At 51.5% G+C, this 22,546-nt stretch overlaps 1 protein-coding gene across 2 annotated transcripts in view; it reads left to right on the top strand.

The window, feature by feature from the left end:
• The window catches only part of LOC135568790 (protein MTSS 1-like), an 80,885-nt gene that overhangs the window by 44,237 nt on the left and 14,102 nt on the right, over positions 1–22,546 (top strand). Inside the window, exons 5-6 of one of the 2 annotated variants that reach the window (XM_065015538.1) lie at positions 9,790–9,887; positions 12,179–12,308. In XM_065015538.1, coding sequence (XP_064871610.1) covers positions 9,790–9,887; positions 12,179–12,308 — 228 coding nt within the window. Of the gene's footprint in view, positions 1–9,789; positions 9,888–12,076; positions 12,309–22,546 lie in introns of both variants that reach the window. The other variant, XM_065015537.1, reaches the window with a different exon arrangement.

The raw sequence follows: 22,546 nt of genomic DNA, 5'->3' as shown, positions 1-22,546 counted from the left end.
CCTAAACCCTGATCCTGACCCTAACCCTGACCGTATCCCTAACCCTGATCCTAACCCTGACCCTGACCGTATCCCTGACCCTAACCCTGACCCTGATCCTGACCGTATCCCTGACCCTAACCCTGACCCTGACCGTATCCCTGACCCTAACCCTGACCGTATCTCTGACCCTGACCCTAACCCTAACCCTGACCGTATCCCTGACCCTAACCCTGATCCTGACCGTATCCCTAACCCTAACCCTGACCCTATAACCCTGACCCTAACCCTGATCCTGACCCTAACCCTGACCGTATCCCTGACCCTAACCCTGACCCTAACCCTGATCCTGACCGTATCCCTGACCCTGACCGTATCCCTGACCCTAACCCTGACCCTGACCGTATCCCTGACCCTAACCCTGACCGTATATCTGACCCTAACCCTGACCGTATCCCTGACCTTAACCCTGACCCTAACCCTGATCCTGACCCTGACCGTATCCCTGACCCTAACCCTGACCGTATCCCTGACCCTAACCCTGACCCTAACCCTGACCGTATCCCTGACCCTAACCCTGACCCTAACCCTGACCGTATCCCTGACCCTAACCCTGACCCTGACCCTGACCGTATCCCTGACCCTAACCCTGATCCTGACCCTGAGCGTATCCCTGACCCTAACCCTGATCCTGACCCTAACCCTGACCGTATCCCTGACCCTGACCCTAACTCTGACCGTATCCCTGACCCTGACCCTGACCGTATCCCTGACCCTGATCCTAACCCTGATCCTGACCCTAACCCTGACCGTATCCCTGACCCTAACCCTGACCCTGACCGTATCTCTGACCCTAACCCTGATCCTGACCCTGACCGTATCCCTGACCCTAACCCTAACCCTGATCCTGACCCTAACCCTGACCGTATCCCTGACCCTAACTCTGACCCTAACTCTGACCGTATCCCTGACCCTAACCCTGACCCTGACCGTATCCCTGACCCTAACCCTGATCCTGACCCTAACCCTGATCCTGACCCTAACCCTGACCGTATCCCTGACCCTAACCCTGATCCTGACCGTATCCCTGACCCTAACCCTGACCGTAACCCTGACCCTAACCCTGATCCTGACCGTATCCCTGACCCTAACCCTGACCCTGATCCTGACCGTATCCCTGACCCTAACCCTGACCCTGACCGTATCCCTGACCCTAACCCTGACCGTATCTCTGACCCTAACCCTGATCCTGACCCTGAGCGTATCCCTGACCCTAAACCCTGATCCTGACCCTAACCCTGACCGTATCCCTGACCCTAACCCTAACCCTGATCCTAACCCTGACCCTGACCGTATCCCTGACCCTAACCCTGACCCTGATCCTGACCGTATCCCTGACCCTAACCCTGACCCTGACCGTATCCCTGACCCTAACCCTGACCGTATCTCTGACCCTAACCCTGATCCTGACCTGAGCGTATCCCTGACCCTAACCCTGACCCTGACCGTATCCCTGACCCTAACCCTGACCCTGACCGTATCCCTGACCCTAACCCTAACCCTGACCCTGACCGTATCCCTAACCCTGACCCTGACCGTATCCCTGACCCTAACCCTGACCCTGACCGTATCCCTGACCCTAACCCTGACCCTGACCGTATCCCTGACCCTAACCCTGATCCTGACCCTAACCCTGACCGTATCCCTGACCTTGACCCTAACTCTGACCGTATCCCTGACCCTAACCCTGACCCTGACCGTATCCCTGACCCTAACCCTGACCCTGATCCTGACCCTAACCCTGACCGTATCCCTGACCCTAACCCTGACCCTGACCGTATCCTGACCCTGATCCTGATCCTGACCCTAACCCTGACCGTATCCCTGACCCTAACCCTGACCCTAACCCTGATCCTGACCGTATCCCTGACCCTAACCCTGACCCTGATCCTGACCGTATCCCTGACCCTAACCCTGACCCTGACCGTATCCCTGACCCTAACCCTGACCGTATCTCTGACCCTAACCCTATCCTGACCCTGAGCGTATCCCTGACCCTAAACCCTGATCCTGACCCTAACCCTGACCGTATCCCTAACCCTGACCCTGACCGTATCCCTGACCCTAACCCTGACCCTGATCCTGACCGTATCCCTGACCCTAACCCTGACCCTGACCGTATCCCTGACCCTAACCCTGACCGTATCTCTGACCCTGACCCTAACCCTAACCCTGACCGTATCCCTGACCCTAACCCTGATCCTGACCGTATCCCTGACCCTAACCCTGATCCTGACCGTATCCCTAACCCTAACCCTGACCCTATAACCCTGACCCTAACCCTGATCCTGACCCTAACCCTGACCGTATCCCTGACCCTAACCCTGACCCTAACCCTGATCCTGACCGTATCCCTGACCCTGACCGTATCCCTGACCCTAACCCTGACCCTGACCGTATCCCTGACCCTAACCCTGACCGTATATCTGACCCTAACCCTGACCGTATCCCTGACCTTAACCCTGACCCTAACCCTGATCCTGACCCTGACCGTATCCCTGACCCTAACCCTGACCGTATCCCTGACCCTAACCCTGACCCTAACCCTGACCGTATCCCTGACCCTAACCCTGACCCTAACCCTGACCGTATCCCTGACCCTAACCCTGACCCTGACCCTGACCGTATCCCTGACCCTAACCCTGATCCTGACCTGAGCGTATCCCTGACCCTAACCCTGATCCTGACCCTAACCCTGACCGTATCCCTGACCCTGACCCTAACCTGACCGTATCCCTGACCCTGACCCTGACCGTATCCCTGACCCTGATCCTAACCCTGATCCTGACCCTAACCCTGACCGTATCCCTGACCCTAACCCTGACCCTGACCGACCGTATCTCTGACCCTAACCCTGATCCTGACCCTGACCGTATCCCTGACCCTAACCCTAACCTGATCCTGACCCTAACCCTGACCGTATCCCTGAAACCCTGACCCTAACTCTGACCGTATCCCTGACCCTAACCCTGACCCCTGACCGTATCCCTGACCCTAACCCTGATCCTGACCCTAACCCTGATCCTGACCCTAACCCTGACCGTATCCCTGACCCTAACCCTGATCCTGACCCTATCCCTGACCCTCCCTGACCTAACCCTAACCTGACCGTATCCCTGACCCTAACCCTGACCCTGACCGTATCCCTGACCCTGATCCTGATCCTGACCCTAACCCTGACCGTATCCCTGACCCTAACCCTGACCCTAACCCTGATCCTGACCGTATCCCTGACCCTAACCCCCTGATCCTGACCGTATCCCTGACCCTAACCCTGACCCTGACCGTATCCCTGACCCTAACCCTGACCGTATCTCTGACCCTAACCCTGATCCTGACCCTAACCCCCCTGACCCTAAACCTGACCCTGACCCTAACCCTGACCGTATCCCTGACCCTAACCCTAACCCTGATCCTAACCCTGACCCTGACCGTATCCCTGACCCTAACCCTGACCCTGACCCTCCTGACCGTATCCTGACCCTAACCCTGACCCTGACCGTATCCCTGACCCTAACCCTGACCGTATCTCTGACCCTAACCCTGATCCTGACCCTAACGTATCCCTGACCCTAACCCTGACCCTGACCGTATCCCTGACCCTAACCCTGACCCTGACCCCTAACCCTGACCCTAACCTGACCCTGACCCCGTACCTAACCCTAACCCTGACCGTATCCCTGACCCTAACCCTGACCCTGACCGTATCCCTGACCCTAACCCTGACCCTGACCGTATCCCTGACCCTAACCCTGATCCTGACCCTAACCCTGACCGTATCCCTGACCTAACCTAACTCTGACCGTATCCCTGACCCTAACCCCCTGACCGTATCCCTGACCCTAACCCTGACCCTGATCCTGACCCTAACCTAACCCCCTAACCCTGATCCTGACCGTATCCCTGACCCTAACCCTGATCCTGACCGTATCCCTGACCCTAACCCTGATCCTGACCGTATCCCTAACCCTGACCCTATAACCCTGACCCTAACCCTGATCCTGACCCTAACCCTGACCGTATCCCTGACCCTAACCCTGACCCTAACCCTGATCCTGACCGTATCCCTGACCGTATCCCTGACCCTAACCCTGACCCTGACCGTATCCCTGACCCTAACCCTGACCGTATATCTGACCCTAACCCTGACCGTATCCCTGACCTTAACCCTGACCCTAACCCTGATCCTGACCCTGACCGTATCCCTGACCCTAACCCTGACCGTATCCCTGACCCTAACCCTGACCCTAACCCTGACCGTATCCCTGACCCTAACCCTGACCCTAACCCTGACCGTATCCCTGACCGTATCCCTGACCCTAACCCTGACCGTAACCCTGACCCTGACCGTATCCCTGACCCTAACCCTGATCCTGACCCTGAGCGTATCCCTGACCCTAACCCTGATCCTGACCCTAACCCTGACCGTATCCCTGACCCTGACCCTGACCCTAACTCTGACCGTATCCCTGACCCTGACCGTATCCCTGACCCTGATCCTAACCCTGATCCTGACCCTAACCCTGACCGTATCCCTGACCCTAACCCTGACCCTAACCCTGACCCTGACCGTATCTCTGACCCTAACCCTGATCCTGACCCTGACCGTATCCCTGACCCTGACCCTAACCCTGATCCTGACCCTAACCCTGACCCTAACCCTGACCCTAACTCTGACCGTATCCCTAACCCTAACCCTGATCCTGACCCTAACCCTGACCGTATCCCTGACCCTAACCCTGAACCTGACCCTAACTCTGACCGTATCCCTGACCCTAACCCTGACCCTGACCGTATCCCTGACCCTAACCCTGATCCTGACCCTAACCCTGATCCTGACCCTAACCCTGACCGTATCCCTGACCCTAACCCTGACCCTGACCGTATCCCTGACCCTGATCCTGACCCTAACCCTGACCGTATCCCTGACCCTAACCCTGACCCTAACCTGACCTGACGTATCCCTGACCCTAACCCTGATCCTGACCGTATCCCTGACCCTAACCCTGATCCTGACCGTATCCTGACCCTAACCCTGACCGTATAACCCTGACCCTAACCCTGATCCTGACCCTGACCGTATCCTGACCCTGACCCTGACCGTATCCCTGACCCTGATCCTAACCCTGATCCTGACCCTAACCCTGACCGTATCCCTGACCCTAACCCTGACCCTAACCCTGACCCTGACCGTATCCCTGACCCTAACCCTGACCCCCTGACCGTATCCCTGACCCTAACCCTGACCCCTGATCCTGACCCTAACCCTGATCTGACCCTGAACCCTGACCCTAACCTGACCCTGATCCCTAACCCTGATCCTGACCCTGACCCTGACCGTGTCCCTGACCCTAACCCTAACCCTGACTCTGACCGTATCCCTGACCCTAACCCTGACCCTGACCGTATCCCTGACCCTAACCCTGACCCTAACCCTGACCGTATCCCTGACCCTAACCCTGACCCTGACCGTATCCCTGACCCTAACCCTGATCCTGACCCTAACCCTGACCGTATCCCTGACCCTAACCCTGATCCTGACCGTATCCCTGACCCTAACCCTGATCCTGACCGTATCCCTGACCCTAACCCTGATCCTGACCCTGATCCCTAACCCTAACCCTGACCCTGACCCTGACCCTGATCCTGACCCTCCTGACCGTATCCCTGACCCTAACCCTGATCTGACCTGACCCTAACCTGATCCTGATCCTGACCCTAACCGTATCCCTGACCCTAACCCTGACCCTGACCGTGATCCCTGACCCTAACCCTGACCGTATATCTGACCCTAACCCTGACCTGACCCTGATCCCTGACCTTATCCCTGACCCTGACCCTGACCTCCTGACCCTGACCGTATCCCTGACCCTAACCCTGACCGTATCCCTGACCCTAACCCTGACCCTAACCCTGACCCTAACCCTGACCCTAACCCTGATCCTGACCCTGACCCTGTATCCTGACCCTAACCCTGACCGTATCCCTGACCCTAACCCTGACCCTAACCCTGACCGTATCCCTGACCCCCTGACCCTAACCCTGACCGTATCCCTGACCCTAACCCTGACCCTAACCCTGATCCCCTGACCCTAACCCTGACCCTAACCCTGACCCTAACCCTGACCCCCTGACCCTAACCCTGACCCTGACCCTGACCGTAACCCTGACCTGACCCTAACCCTGACCTGACCGTATCCCTGACCCTGAACCCTGACCCTAACCCTGACCTGTGACCCTGACCTGACCCTGACCGTATCCCTGACCCTGATCCTAACCCTGATCCTGACCCTAACCCTGACCGTATCCCTGACCCTAACCCTGACCCTAACCCTGACCCTGACCGTATCTCTGACCCTAACCCTGATCCTGACCCTGACCGTATCCCTGACCCTAACCCTGATCCTGACCCTGACCCTAACCCTGACCCTAACTCTGACCGTATCCCTAACCCTAACCCTGATCCTGACCCTAACCCTGACCGTATCCCTGACCCTAACCCTGACCCTAACTCTGACCGTATCCCTGACCCTAACCCTGACCCTGACCGTATCCCTGACCCTAACCCTGATCCTGACCCTAACCCTGATCCTGACCCTAACCCTGACCGTATCCCTGACCCTAACCCTGACCCTGACCGTATCCCTGACCCTAACCCTGATCCTGACCCTAACCCTGACCGTATCCCTGACCCTAACCCTGATCCTGACCGTATCCCTGACCCTAACCCTGATCCTGACCGTATCCCTGACCCTAACCCTGATCCTGACCGTATCCTAACCCTAACCCTGACCCTATAACCCTGACCCTAACCCTGATCCTGACCCTAACCCTGACCGTATCCCTGACCCTGACCCTGACCGTATCCCTGACCCTGATCCTAACCCTGATCCTGACCCTAACCCTGACCGTATCCCTGACCCTAACCCTGACCCTAACCCTGACCCTGACCGTATCTCTGACCCTAACCCTGATCCTGACCCTGACCGTATCCCTGACCCTAACCCTAACCCTGATCCTGACCCTAACCCTGACCCTAACCCTGACCCTAACTCTGACCGTATCCCTAACCCTGATCCTGACCCTAACCCTGACCGTGTCCCTGACCCTAACCCTGACCCTAACTCTGACCGTATCCCTGACCCTAACCCTGACCCTGACCGTATCCCTGACCCTAACCCTGATCCTGACCCTAACCCTGATCCTGACCCTAACCCTGACCGTATCCCTGACCCTAACCCTGACCCTGACCGTATCCCTGACCCTAACCCTGATCCTGACCCTAACCCTGACCGTATCCCTGACCCTAACCCTGATCCTGACCGTATCCCTGACCCTAACCCTGATCCTGACCGTATCCCTGACCCTAACCCTGATCCTGACCGTATCCTAACCTGACCCTATAACCCTGACCCTAACCCTGATCCTGACCCTAACCCTGACCGTATCCCTGACCTAACCCTGACCCTAACCCTGATCCTGACCGTATCCTTGACCCTGACCGTATCCCTGACCCTAACCCTGACCCTGACCGTATCCTGACCCTAACCCTGACCGTATATCTGACCCTAACCCTGACCGTATCCTGACCTTAACCCTGACCCTAACCCTGATCCTGACCTGACCGTATCCTGACCCTAACCCTGACCGTATCCCTGACCTAACCCTGACCCCTGACCCTACCGTACCCTGACCCTAACCTGACCGTATCCCTGACCCTAACCCTGACCCTAACCCTGACCGTATCCCTGACCGTATCCTGACCCTAACCCTGACCGTATCCCTGACCCTAACCCTGACCCTAACCCTGATCCTGACCCTGACCGTATCCTGACCCTAACCCTGACCGTATCCCTGACCCTAACCTGACCCTAACCCTGACCGTATCCTGACCCTAACCCTGACCCTAACCCTGACCGTATCCCTGACCCTAACCCTGACCGTATCCCTGACCCTAACCCTGACCCTAACCCTGACCGTATCCCTGACCCTAACCCTGACCCTAACCCTGACCGTATCCCTGACCGTATCCCTGACCCTAACCCTGACCCTAACCCTGACCGTATCCCTGACCGTATCCCTGACCCTAACCCTGACCGTATCCCTGACCCTAACCCTGACCCTGACCCTGACCGTATCCCTGACCCTAACCCTGATCCTGACCCTGAGCGTATCCCTGACCCTAACCCTGATCCTGACCCTAACCCTGACCGTATCCCTGACCCTGACCCTAACTCTGACCGTATCCCTGACCCTGACCGTATCCCTGACCCTGATCCTAACCCTGATCCTGACCCTAACCCTGACCCTGACCGTATCTCTGACCCTAACCCTGATCCTGACCCTGACCGTATCCCTGACCCTAACCCTGATCCTGACCCTAACCCTGACCGTATCCCTGACCCTAACCCTGACCCTAACTCTGACCGTATCCCTGACCCTGACCCTGACCGTATCCCTGACCCTAACCCTGATCCTGACCCTAACCCTGATCCTGACCCTAACCCTGACCGTATCCCTGACCCTAACCCTGATCCTGACCGTATCCCTGACCCTAACCCTGATCCTGACCGTATCCCTGACCCTAACCCTAACTCTGACCGTATCCCTGACCCTAACCCTGACCCTGACCGTATCCCTGACCCTGATCCTAACCCTGATCCTGACCCTAACCCTGACCGTATCCCTGACCCTAACCCTGACCCTAACCCTGATCCTGACCGTATCCCTGACCCTAACCCTGATCCTGACCCTAACCCTGACCGTATCCCTGACCCTGACCCTGATCCTGACCGTATCCCTGACCCTAACCCTGACCGTATCCCTGACCCTAACCCTGACCGTATCTCTGACCCTAACCCTGATCCTGACCCTGAGCGTATCCCTGACCCTAAACCCTGATCCTGACCCTAACCCTGACCGTATCCCTGACCCTAACCCTGATCCTGACCCTGACCGTATCCCTGACCCTAACCCTGACCCTGATCCTGACCGTATCCCTGACCCTAACCCTGACCCTGACCGTATCCCTGACCCTAACCCTGACCGTATCTCTGACCCTAACCCTGATCCTGACCCTGAGCGTATCCCTGACCCTAACCCTGATCCTGACCCTAACCCTGACCGTATCCCTGACCCTAACCCTAACCCTGATCCTGACCCTAACCCTGACCGTATCCCTGACCCTAACCCTAACCCTGACCGTATCCCTGACCCTAACTCTGACCGTATCCCTGACCCTAACCCTGACCCTGACCGTATCCCTGACCCTAACCCTGATCCTGACCCTAACCCTGATCCTGACCCTAACCCTGACCGTATCCCTGACCCTAACCCTGATCCTGACCGTATCCCTGACCCTAACCCTGATCCTGACCGTATCCCTGACCCTAACCCTGACCCTAACCCTGACCCTAACCCTGATCCTGACCCTAACCCTGACCGTATCCCTGACCCTAACCCTGATCCTGACCGTATCCCTGACCCTAACCCTGATCCTGACCCTAACCCTGACCGTATCCCTGACCCTAACCCTGACCCTAACCCTGATCCTAACCCTGATCCTGACCCTAACCCTGACCGTATCCCTGACCCTAACCCTGACCCTAACCCTGATCCTGACCGTATCCCTGACCCTAACCCTAACCCTGACCCTAACCCTGACCCTAACTCCTCAGGGTTCCATTTAATATCTGTCCCATGTGTTTTCTCCTCAGACACTGATCTGTCATTGTTGTTCTGTCCTGTCAGGTGATTCTGGATCTGAAAGGCTCTGACTATAACTGGTCCTATCAGACTCCTCCCTCCTCCCCCAGCACCACTAGGTCCAGGAAGTCCAGTATGTGCAGGTAGGTGTCCTAGGACCAGAACCGCAGCTTGTCTACGCTGGGAGGGGCCTGTTCAGAACCTTCAGATGGAAATGGGTCATCTCTAGTAGTCCCAGTATGTAGTGGTGTCTTGGACCAGAACCAGACCACATCCAGAATGTTTCACCTTGAACTGAAAAACAACACTAGACCCATATTCACACATAGATCTGATCTAGGATCAGTTTTGCCTAAATTTTACATATTGAAACAATTATATAGACAGTGGGGAACTGATCCTACTCTTCGACGCCCTGATGAAGACAGACCCCGCCCCCCGGTGGTGGGTAGAGGAACTGCAGCCGTTTGTGATGTCATATCACTGCCCAATCTCCTCACCTACTTGTTTCCTGGGGGAAATTGAAGATAGTTCATTCATTTCACCCAGACTTGTAAATATATCATTGCGTGTGTTATGAATGTAGATATTTAAATATTAAATGTCATTGTAACTTCAGCCTTCCAGCTGTTTCTATTTTTTATTTTACCTTTATTTAACCAGGCAAGTCAGTTAAAGAACAAATTCTTATTTTCAATGACGGTCTAGGAACAGTGGGTTAACTGCCTGTTCAGGGGCAGAATGACAGATTTGTACCTTGTCAGTTCGGGGATTTGAACTTGCAACCTTCCGGTTACTAGTCCAACGCTCTAACCACTAGTCTACCCTGCCGCCCCACCTACAGAATATGACTCATAATAAACCCCCTCCACTCTAACCACTAGTCTACCCTGCCGCCCCTCCACTCTAACCACTAGTCTACCCTGCCGCCCCTCCACTCTAACCACTAGTCTACCCTGCCGCCCCTCCACTCTAACCACTAGTCTACCCTGCCGCCCCACCTATAGAATATGACTCATAATAAACCCCCCCTCCACCTCGTGTCCTTCCGTACATGGTTGTTGTTGTCGTCACACTGGTTGGGTTTGTAAACACTTTGTGTTGTGATGCCTTGTTTTCATCTTGTGATGCATTTGACTTTGTTTACATCATTTTCATTCCAGTTGTTGGATCCACAGATCCTAGTTAAAATGTCACTGTTGATGGTCGGTCAATGGACCCAATGATACAGGCACATGTCTGTATGGCGACCACAGTCCAACTTACTTGTAGATGCACTGAGCATGATAGACGTTGATATATATATATATATATGTATATATTGTGGTAACGTTTATTATGATTTCATGCCTGGTTGTTTTAATATTTTAATTTGACTGGTTTGTTCACAGTCACTGCCTGCTGCATTGGTTTGGAGTGTTAACCCATTCACTGTCTGTCTGTCTCCCTCTGTCTGTCTGTCTGTCTCCCTCCTGTCTGTCTGTCTGTCTGTCTGTCTGTCTGTCTGTCTGTCTGTCTGTCTGTCTGTCTCTCACCCTCCTGTCTGTCTGTCTGTCTGTCTGTCTGTCTGTCTGTCTGTCTGTCTGTCTGTCTGTCTGTCTGTCTGTCTCTCACCCTCCTGTCTGTCTGTCTGTCTGTCTGTCTGTCTGTCTGTCTGTCTGTCTGTCTGTCTGTCTGTCTGTCTGTCTCTCACCCTCCTGTCTGTCTGTCTGTCTGTCTGTCTGTCTGTCTGTCTGTCTGTCTGTCTGTCTGTCTGTCTGTCTGTCTCCCTCCTGCCTGTTCGTCTGTCTGTCTGTCTGTCTGTCTGTCTGTCTGTCTGTCTCTCACCCTCCTGCCTGTTCCCCTGTCTGTCTCTCCACCTGTCTGTCTGTCTGTCTGTTTGTCTCTGTCTGTCTGTCCGTCTCTCTACCTGTCTGTCTGTCTGTCTCTCTACCTGTCTGTCTGTCTGTCTCTCTACCTGTCTGTCTGTCTGTCTCTCTACCTGTCTGTCTGTCTGTCTCTCCACCTGTCTGTCTGTCTGTCTCTCCACCTGTCTGTCTGTCTGTCTGTCTGTCTCTCCACCTGTCTGTCTGTCTCTCCACCTGTCTGTCTGTCTGTCTGTCTGTCTCTCCATCTGTCTGTCTGTCTCTCCACCTGTCTGTCTGTCTGTCTGTCTGTCTGTCTGTCTCTCCACCTGTCTGTCTGTCTCTCCACCTGTCTGTCTGTCTCTCCACCTGTCTGTCTGTCTGTCTGTGTCTGTCTGTCTGTCTGTCTGTCTGTCTGTATGTATGTATGTATGTCTGTCTGTCTCTCCCCCTGTCTGTCTGTCTCTCCACCCGTCTCACCCTAACAGCAGTCTGAACAGCGTAAACAGTAGTGACTCTCGCTCCAGCGGCACATCCCACTCTCACTCCCCTTCCTCCTCCTCCTGCTCCTCCCACTACGGCTACCGTAGCTCCACCCTGCCCCAGCAGGCCGCGGCACGACTGTCCTCCATGTCCTCCCACGACTCAGGATTCATCTCCCAGCCAGACACCTACACCTCCAAGTCACCATCACCCATGCCCCAGGAAACACTACCGCAGGTAAGACTACACTACACTACACTACACTACACTACACTACACTACAGTACACTACACTACAGTACACTACACTACTCTACACTACACTACAGTACACTACACTACAGTACACTACACTACACTACAGTACAGTACACTACAGTACAGTACACTACAGTACACTACACTACAGTACACTACACTACACTACAGTACACTACACTACAGTACAGTACAGTACACTACACTACAGTACACTACAGTACACTACACTACAGTACACTACACTACAGTACACTACAGTACACTATACTACACTACACTACAGTACAGTACACTACAGTACACTACACTACTCTACACTACACTACAGTACACTACTCTACAGTACACTACTCTACAGTACACTACACTACAGTACACTACACTACACTACAGTACAGTACACTACAGTGCACTACAGTACACTACACTACAGTACACTACACTACACTACAGTACACTACACTACAGTACACTACACTACAGTACACTACAGTACACTACACTACAGTACACTACACTATAGTACAGTACACTACACTACAGTAGACTACACTACAGTACACTACACTACAGTACAGTACACTACACTACAGTACAATACATTACACCACACTACACTACACTACAGTACACTACACTACACCACACTACACTACACTACACACTACTACACTACACTACACTACACTACACTACACTACTCTACACTACACTACACTACACTACACTACACTACACTACTCTACACTACACTACACTACACTACTACACTACACTACACTACACTACACTACACTACACTACTCTACACTACACTACACTACACTACACTACACTACCAAGACCCTACTATCTGTACACTGGACTCTTTACCCTGAGATTAAACCTTCACATCTTCTGGAAGTGTATGGACAGTTTAGTTTTCGGCAGTGTCCTGTCCCAGGCTGACTGTATGCGTCAACAATAAATATATTATGATCGATTGGTCCTCAAGTGACCTTTGACTTCCTTATACATCATATATGAGAGACACTAGCCATCCCAGGTTGCTAGGATACCCTGCTCCTGAGGAGAGGGGCTTGGGGGAGGTCAGTAACTGGGCTGGCTGTTCTACAGACCAGTCCTGTCAGTACCTCAGCTGAACTACCAGAGTCCCTGTTGGGAGGTCAGTAACTGGGCTGGCTGTTCTACAGACCAGTCCTGTCAGTACCTCAGCTGAACTACCAGAGTCCTGTTGGGAGGTCAGTAACTGGGCTGGCTGTTCTACAGACCAGTCCTGTCAGTACCTCAGCTGAACTACCAGAGTCCTGTTGGGAGGTCAGTAACTGGGCTGGCTGTTCTACAGACCAGTCCTGTCAGTACCTCAGCTGAGCTACCAGAATCCTGTTGGGAGGTCAGTAACTGGGCTGGCTGTTCTACAGACCAGTCCTGTCAGTATCTCAGCTGAACTACCAGAGTCCCTGTTGGGAGGTCAGTAACTGGGCTGGCTGTTCTACAGACCAGTCCTGTCAGTACCTCAGCTGAACTACCAGAGTCCCTGTTGGGAGGTCAGTAGTGGGCTGGCTGTTCTAACTGGACCAGTCCTGTCAGTACCTCAGCTGAACTACCAGAGTCCCTGTTGGGAGGTCAGTAACTGGGCTGGCTGTTCTACAGACCAGTCCTGTCAGTACAGTGACTACTCAGTCAGCTGACTCAGCTGAACTACCAGAGTCAGCTGAGACTACCAGAATCCTGTTGGGAGGTCAGTAACTGGGCTGGCTGTTCTATTTAGACCAGTCCTGTCAGTACCTCAGCTGAGTAACTGGGCTAGTTCCAGAGTCCCTGTTGGGAGGTCAGTAACTGGGCTGGCTGTTCTCCTGTCAGACTAGTCTGAGTCCTCTGTTAGGTCACTGTCAGGGAGTCCCAGTAACCTGTTAGGTCAGACCAGAGTCCTGTCAGTCTGGCTGTTCTACCCAGGTCAGTAGAGTCTCAGAACTACCAGAGTCCCTGTTGGGAGGTCAGTAACTGGGCTGGCTGTTCTAGGTCACTGTCAGTCTGAACTACCAGAGTCCCTGTTCCTCTGTTAGACTACCAGAGTCCCTGTTGGGAGGTCAGTAACTGGGCTGGCTGTTCTAGAGACCAGTCCTGTCAGTACCTCAGCTGAGCTACCAGAGTCCCTGTTGGGAGGTCAGTAACTGGGTGTTCTACTTCCTGTTAGGTTCAGCTGAACTACCAGAGTCCCTTCCTCTGTTAGGTCACTGTCAGTAACTGGGCTGGCTGTTCTAGAGACCTTCCTCTGTTAGGTCACTGTCAGTCCTGTCAGTACTTCCTCAGCTGAGAGAGTTCCTCTCTGAGTTCCTCTTTGGTAACAGTACATAAGCCTTGATCAAACTCTTCTCTTACTAGTTGAAAACTCATCTGTGTGGGTGTGGGTATGCTTTCTAGATGACTGAGGATATTATACTGCTATTATAGTTGTTATAAAACCTGATATTATGGTCAGGGGAGAGTTGGTCCAGAAGACTACAGGTTCAGACAAGGTTGACCACATGAGCAGGCCTTGGTGTTCACCCCTGGAGTCTATTGGTCATGATGGGGAGCCTAACCCTGATCACAAACCATCCTGGCTCAGTCCAAGGGGCTGGTCAGGTAGCCTAGTGGTTAGAGTGTCAGTCTATACTGTCAGTCTATAGTAGTAACCGAAAGGTTGCTAGATCGAATCCCTGAGCTGACAAGGTAAAAATCTGTCGTTCTGACCCTGAACAAGGCAGTTAAACCCCACTGTTCCCCTTCCTCTGGTAGGCATTGTAATTAACTGAGTGAATTTGTTCTTAACTGACTTAGTTAAATAAAGGTTAAATAAAAAGTGGCTTTCAGAGAGTCTAATTAACCCTCAGTCCCTCAATTTAGCTCCTCGCTCACTCTGTTTTGGGACTACCTTGAATAGAGGTAGTTATAGTTATAGTTGAGGTTCGTTACAACTCGTTACAAGGCCAACTTCCAGTCCAGAGTAGAGTCCCCACTTCCTCTGTTAGGTCACTGTCAGTCTAGAGTAGAGTTCCTTCCTCTGTTAGGTCACTGTCAGTCTATAGGAGAGTCCCCACTTCCTCTGTTAGGTCACTGTCAGTCTATAGTAGAGTCCCCACTTCCTCTGTTAGGTCACTGTCAGTCTAGAGTAGAGTTCCTTCCTCTGTTAGGTCACTGTCAGTCTAGAGTAGAGTTCCTTCCTCTGTTAGGTCACTGTCAGTCTAGAGTAGAGTTCCTTCCTCTGTTAGGTCACTGTCAGTCTAGAGTAGAGTTCCTTCCTCTGTTAGGTCACTGTCAGTCTATAGTAGATGTCCTCCTTCCTCTGTTAGGTCACTGTCAGTCTAGAGTAGAGTTCCTTACTCTGTTAGGTCACTGTCAGTCTAGAGTAGAGTTCCTTCCTCTGTTAGGTCACTGTCAGTCTAGAGTAGAGTTCCTTCCTCTGTTAGGTCACTGTCAGTCTAGAGTAGATGTCCTCCTTCCTCTGTTAGGTCACTGTCAGTCTATAGTAGAGTCCCCACTTCCTCTGTTAGGTCACTGTCAGTCTAGAGTAGAGTCCCCACTTCCTCTGTTAGGTCACTGTCAGTCTATAGTAGATGTCCTCCTTCCTCTGTTAGGTCACTGTCAGTCTAGAGTAGAGTCCCCACTTCCTCTGTTAGGTCACTGTCAGTCTAGAGTAGAGTTCCTTCCTCTGTTAGGTCACTGTCAGTCTAGAGTAGAGTCCCCACTTCCTCTGTTAGGTCACTGTCAGTCTATAGTAGATGTCCTCCTTCCTCTGTTAGGTCACTGTCAGTCTACTGTCAGTCTAGAGTAGAGTTCCTTCCTCTGTTAGGTCACTGTCAGTCTAGAGTAGAGTCCCCACTTCCTCTGTTAGGTCACTGTCAGTCTAGTAGAGTTCCTTCCTCTGTTAGGTCACTGTCAGTCTAGAGTAGAGTTCCTTCCTCTGTTAGGTCACTGTCAGTCTAGAGTAGATGTCCTCCTTCCTCTGTTAGGTCACTGTCCGTCTATAGTAGAGTCCCCACTTCCTCTGTTAGGTCACTGTCAGTCTAGAGTAGAGTTCCTTCCTCTTCTGTTAGGTCACTGTCAGTCTAGAGTAGTGTCCCCACTTCCTCTGTTAGGTCACTGTCAGTCTAGAGTAGAGTTCCTTCCTCTGTTAGGTCACTGTCAGTCTAGAGTAGAGTCCCCACTTCCTCTGTTAGGTCACTGTCAGTCTAGAGTAGAGTTCCTCCTTCCTCTGTTAGGTCACTGTCCGTCTATAGTAGAGTCCCCACTTCCTCTGTTAGGTCACTGTCAGTCTATAGTAGAGTCCCCACTTCCTCTGTTAGGTCACTGTCAGTCTAGTTCCTTCTCTTCTGTTAGGTCCTTCCTCTTCTGTTAGGTCACTGTCAGTCTAGAGTAGAGTTCCTTCCTCTGTTAGGTCACTGTCAGGCTAGAGTAGAGTTCCTCCTTCCTCTGTTAGGTCACTGTCAGTCTAGAGTAGAGTTCCTCCTTCCTCTGTTAGGTCACTGTCAGTCTATAGTAGAGTTCCTCCTTCCTCTGTTAGGTCACTGTCAGTCTAGAGTAGAGTTCCTTCCTCTGTTAGGTCACTGTCAGTCTAGAGTAGAGTTCCTTCCTCTGTTAGGTCACTGTCAGTCTAGAGTAGAGTTCCTTCCTCTGTTAGGTCACTGTCAGTCTAGAGTAGAGTTCCTTCCTCTGTTAGGTCACTGTCAGTCTAGAGTAGAGTCACTGTCCTAGAGTAGAGTTCTTCCTCTGTTAGGTCACTGTCAGTCTAGAGTAGAGTTCCTTCCTCTGTTAGGTCACTGTCAGTCTAGAGTAGAGTTCCTTCCTCTGTTAGGTCACTGTCAGTCTAGAGTAGAGTTCCTTCCTCTGTTAGGTCACTGTCAGTCTATAGTAGAGTTCCTTCCTCTGTTAGGTCACTGTCAGTCTAGTTCCTTCCTCTGTTAGGTCACTGTCAGTCTAGAGTAGAGTTCCTTCCTCTGTTAGGTCACTGTCAGTCTAGAGTAGAGTTCCTTCCTCTGTTAGGTCACTGTCAGTCTAGAGTAGAGTTCCTTCCTCTGTTAGGTCACTGTCAGTCTAGAGTAGAGTTCCTTCCTCTGTTAGGTCACTGTCAGTCTAGAGTAGAGTTCCCACTTCCTCTGTTAGGTCACTGTCAGTCTAGAGTAGAGTTCCTTCCTCTGTTAGGTCACTGTCAGTCTAGAGTAGAGTTCCTTCCTCTGTTAGGTCACTGTCAGTCTAGAGTAGAGTTCCTTCCTCTGTTAGGTCACTGTCAGTCTAGAGTAGAGTTCCTTCCTCTGTTAGGTCACTGTCAGTCTATAGTAGAGTCCTCCTTCCTCTGTTAGGTCACTGTCAGTCTAGAGTAGAGTTCCTTCCTCTGTTAGGTCACTGTCAGTCTCTGTTAGGTCAGAGTAGAGTTCCTTCCTCTGTTAGGTCACTGTCAGTCTAGAGTAGAGTTCCTTCCTCTGTTAGGTCACTGTCAGTCTAGAGTAGAGTTCCTTCCTCTGTTAGGTCACTGTCAGTCTAGAGTAGAGTTCCTTCCTCTGTTAGGTCACTGTCAGTCTAGAGTAGAGTTCCTTTCCTCTGTTAGGTCACTGTCAGTCTAGAGTAGAGTTCCTTCCTCTGTTAGGTCACTGTCAGTCTAGAGTAGAGTTCCTTCCTCTGTTAGGTCAGTCAGTCTAGAGTAGAGTCCCCACTTCCTCTGTTAGGTCACTGTCAGTCTATAGTAGAGTTCCTTCCTCTGTTAGGTCACTGTCAGTCTAGAGTAGAGTTCCTTCCTCTGTTAGGTCACTGTCAGTCTAGAGTAGAGTTCCTCCTTTCTCTGTTAGGTCACTGTCAGTCTAGAGTAGAGTTCCTTCCTCTGTTAGGTCACTGTCAGTCTAGAGTAGAGTTCCTTCCTCTGTTAGGTCACTGTCAGTCTATAGTAGAGTTCCTCCTTCCTCTGTTAGGTCACTGTCAGTCTAGAGTAGAGTCCCCACTTCCTCTGTTAGGTCACTGTCAGTCTAGGTAGAGTTCCTTCCTCTGTTAGGTCACTGTCAGTCTAGAGTAGAGTTCCTCCTTCCTCTGTTAGGTCACTGTCAGTCTATAGTAGAGTCCCTTCCTCTGTTAGGTCACTGTCAGTCTAGAGTAGAGTTCCTCCTTCCTCTGTTAGGTCACTGTCCGTCTAGAGTAGAGTTCCCACTTCCTCTGTTAGGTCACTGTCAGTCTAGAGTAGAGTTCCTTCCTTCACTGTCAGTCTAGAGTAGAGTTCCTTCCTCTGTTAGGTCACTGTCAGTCTAGAGTAGAGTTCCTTCCTCTGTTAGGTCACTGTCAGTCTAGAGTAGAGTTCCTTCCTCTGTTAGGTCACTGTCAGTCTAGAGTAGAGTTCCTTCCTCTGTTAGGTCACTGTCAGTCTAGAGTAGAGTCCTTCCTCTGTTAGGTCTTCCTCTGTTAGGTCACTGTCAGTCTAGAGTAGAGTTCCTTCCTCTGTTAGGTCACTGTCAGTCTAGAGTAGAGTTCCTTCCTCTGTTAGGTCACTGTCAGTCTAGAGTAGAGTTCCTCCTTCCTCTGTTAGGTCACTGTCAGTCTAGAGTAGAGTTCCTTCCTCTGTTAGGTCACTGTCAGTCTAGAGTAGAGTTCCTTCCTCTGTTAGGTCACTGTCAGTCTAGAGTAGAGTTCCTTCCTCTGTTAGGTCACTGTCAGTCTAGAGTAGAGTTCCTTCCTCTGTTAGGTCACTGTCAGTCTAGTCTATAGTAGAGTTCCTCCTTCCTCTGTTAGGTCACTGTCAGTCTAGAGTAGAGTTCCTTCCTCTGTTAGGTCACTGTCAGACTAGAGTAGAGTTCCTTCCTCTGTTAGGTCACTGTCCGTCTAGAGTAGAGTTCCCACTTCCTCTGTTAGGTCACTGTCAGTCTAGAGTAGAGTTCCTTCCTCTGTTAGGTCACTGTCAGTCTAGAGTAGAGTTCCTTCCTCTGTTAGGTCACTGTCAGTCTAGAGTAGAGTTCCTTCCTCTGTTAGGTCACTGTCAGTCTATAGTAGAGTTTCTCCTTCCTCTGTTAGGTCACTGTCAGTCTATAGTAGAATTCCTTCCTCTGTTAGGTCACTGTCAGTCTATAGTAGAGTTCCCACTTCCTCTGTTAGGTCACTCTGTTAGGTCACTGTCAGTCTAGAGTAGAGTTCCTTCCTCTGTTAGGTCACTGTCAGTCTAGAGTAGAGTTCCTTCCTCTGTTAGGTCACTGTCAGTCTAGAGTAGAGTTCCTTCCTCTGTTAGGTCACTGTCAGTCTAGTAGTAGAGTCCTGTCACTTCCTCTGTTAGGTCACTGTCAGTCTAGAGTAGAGTTCCTTCCTCTGTTAGGTCACTGTCAGTCTAGAGTAGAGTTCCTTCCTCTGTTAGGTCACTGTCAGTCTAGAGTAGAGTTCCTTCCTCTGTTAGGTCACTGTCAGTCTAGAGTAGAGTTCCTTCCTCTGTTAGGTCACTGTCAGTCTAGAGTAGAGTTCCTTCCTCTGTTAGGTCACTGTCAGTCTATAGTAGAGTTCCTTCCTCTGTTAGGTCACTGTCAGTCTAGAGTAGAGTTCCTTCCTCTGTTAGGTCACTGTCAGTCTAGAGTAGAGTTCCCTTCCTCTGTTAGGTCACTGTCAGTCTAGAGTAGAGTTCCTTCCTCTGTTAGGTCACTGTCAGTCTAGAGTAGAGTTCCTTCCTCTGTTAGGTCACTGTCAGTCTATAGTAGAGTCACTTCCTCTGTTAGGTCACTGTCAGTCTATAGTAGAGTTCCTTCCTCTGTTAGGTCACTGTCAGTCTAGAGTAGAGTTCCTTCCTCTGTTAGGTCACTGTCAGTCTATAGTAGAGTTCCTCCTTCCTCTGTTAGGTCACTGTCAGTCTAGAGTAGAGTTCCTTCCTCTGTTAGGTCACTGTCAGTCTAGAGTAGAGTTCCTTCCTCTGTTAGGTCACTGTCAGTCTAGAGTAGAGTTCCTTCCTCTGTTAGGTCACTGTCAGTCTATAGTAGATGTCCTCCTTCCTCTGTTAGGTCACTGTCAGTCTAGAGTAGAGTTCCTTCCTCTGTTAGGTCACTGTCAGTCTAGAGTAGAGTTCCTTCCTCTGTTAGGTCACTGTCAGTCTAGAGTAGAGTTCCTTCCTCTGTTAGGTCACTGTCAGTCTAGAGTCCCCAGAGTTCCTTCCTCTGTTAGGTCACTGTCAGTCTAGAGTAGAGTTCCTTCCTCTGTTAGGTCACTGTCAGTCTAGAGTAGAGTCCCCACTTCCTCTGTTAGGTCACTGTCAGTCTAGTTAGTCACTGAGAGTTCCTTCCTCTGTTAGGTCACTGTCAGTCTAGAGTAGAGTTCCTTCCTCTGTTAGGTCACTGTCAGTCTAGAGTAGAGTTCCTTCCTCTGTTAGGTCACTGTCAGTCTAGAGTAGAGTTCCTTCCTCTGTTAGGTCACTGTCAGTCTATAGTAGAGTCCTCCTTCCTCTGTTAGGTCACTGTCAGTCTAGAGTAGAGTTCCTTCCTCTGTTAGGTCACTGTCAGTCTAGAGTAGAGTTCCTTCCTCTGTTAGGTCACTGTCAGTCTAGAGTAGAGTTCCTTCCTCTGTTAGGTCACTGTCAGTCTAGAGTAGAGTTCCTTCCTCTGTTAGGTCAGTCAGTCTAGAGTAGAGTCCCCACTTCCTCTGTTAGGTCACTGTCAGTCTATAGTAGAGTTCCTTCCTCTGTTAGGTCACTGTCAGTCTAGAGTAGAGTTCCTTCCTCTGTTAGGTCATTGTCAGTCTAGAGTAGAGTTCCTCCTTTCTCTGTTAGGTCACTGTCAGTCTAGAGTAGAGTTCCTTCCTCTGTTAGGTCACTGTCAGTCTAGAGTAGAGTTCCTTCCTCTATTAGGTCACTGTCAGTCTATAGTAGAGTTCCTCCTTCCTCTGTTAGGTCACTGTCAGTCTAGAGTAGAGTCCCCACTTCCCTCTGTTAGGTCACTGTCAGTCTAGAGTAGAGTTCCTTCCTCTGTTAGGTCACTGTCAGTCTAGAGTAGAGTTCCTCCTTCCTCTGTTAGGTCACTGTCAGTCTATAGTAGAGTCCCCACTTCCTCTGTTAGGTCACTGTCAGTCTAGAGTAGAGTTCCTCCTTCCTCTGTTAGGTCACTGTCCGTCTATAGTCACTGTCAGTCTACTTCCTCTGTTAGGTCACTGTCAGTCTAGAGTAGAGTTCCTTCCTCTGTTAGGTCACTGTCAGTCTAGAGTAGAGTTCCTTCCTCTGTTAGGTCACTGTCAGTCTGGAGTAGAGTTCCTCCTTCCTCTGTTAGGTCACTGTCAGTCTAGAGTAGAGTTCCTTCCTCTGTTAGGTCACTGTCAGTCCAGAATAGAGTTTCTTCCTCTGTTAGGTCACTGTCAGTCTAGAGTAGAGTTCCTTCCTTCTCTGTTAGGTCACTGTCAGTCTAGAGTAGAGTTCCTCCTTCCTCTGTTAGGTCACTGTCAGTCTATAGTAGAGTTCCTTCCTCTGTTAGGTCACTGTCAGTCTAGAGTAGAGTTCCCACTTCCTCTGTTAGGTCACTGTCAGTCTAGAGTAGAGTTCCTTCCTCTGTTAGGTCACTGTCAGTCTAGAGTAGAGTTCCTTCCTCTGTTAGGTCACTGTCAGTCTATAGTAGAGTTTCTCCTTCCTCTGTTAGGTCACTGTCAGTCTATAGTAGAATTCCTTCCTCTGTTAGGTCACTGTCAGTCTAGAGTAGAGTTCCTTCCTCTGTTAGGTCACTGTCAGTCTATAGTAGAGTTCCCACTTCCTCTGTTAGGTCACTGTCAGTCTATAGTAGAATTCCTTCCTCTGTTAGGTCACTGTCAGTCTAGAGTAGAGTTCCTTCCTCTTCTGTTAGGTCACTGTCAGTCTAGAGTAGAGTTCCTTCCTCTGTTAGGTCACTGTCAGTCTAGAGTAGAGTTCCTTCCTCTGTTAGGTCACTGTCAGTCTAGAGTAGAGTTCCTCCTTCCTCTCTTAGGTCACTGTCAGTCTAGAGTAGAGTTCCTCCTTCCTCTGTTAGGTCACTGTCAGTCTAGAGTAGAGTTCCCACTTCCTCTGTTAGGTCACTGTCAGTCTATAGTGGAGATCCCACTTCCTCTGTTAGGTCACTGTCAGTCTAGAGTAGAGTTCCTCCTTCCTCTGTTAGGTCACTGTCAGTCTAGAGTAGAGTTCCCACTTCCTCTGTTAGGTCACTGTCAGTCTAGAGTAGAGTTCCTCCTTCCTCTGTTAGGTCACTGTCAGTCTAGAGTAGAGTTCC

The sequence above is a fragment of the Oncorhynchus nerka genome, unplaced genomic scaffold (assembly GCF_034236695.1).
Source record: "Oncorhynchus nerka isolate Pitt River unplaced genomic scaffold, Oner_Uvic_2.0 unplaced_scaffold_1382, whole genome shotgun sequence".
Classification (NCBI taxonomy): domain Eukaryota; kingdom Metazoa; phylum Chordata; class Actinopteri; order Salmoniformes; family Salmonidae; genus Oncorhynchus; species Oncorhynchus nerka.
This window is presented reverse-complemented; position numbering and strand designations above follow the sequence as displayed.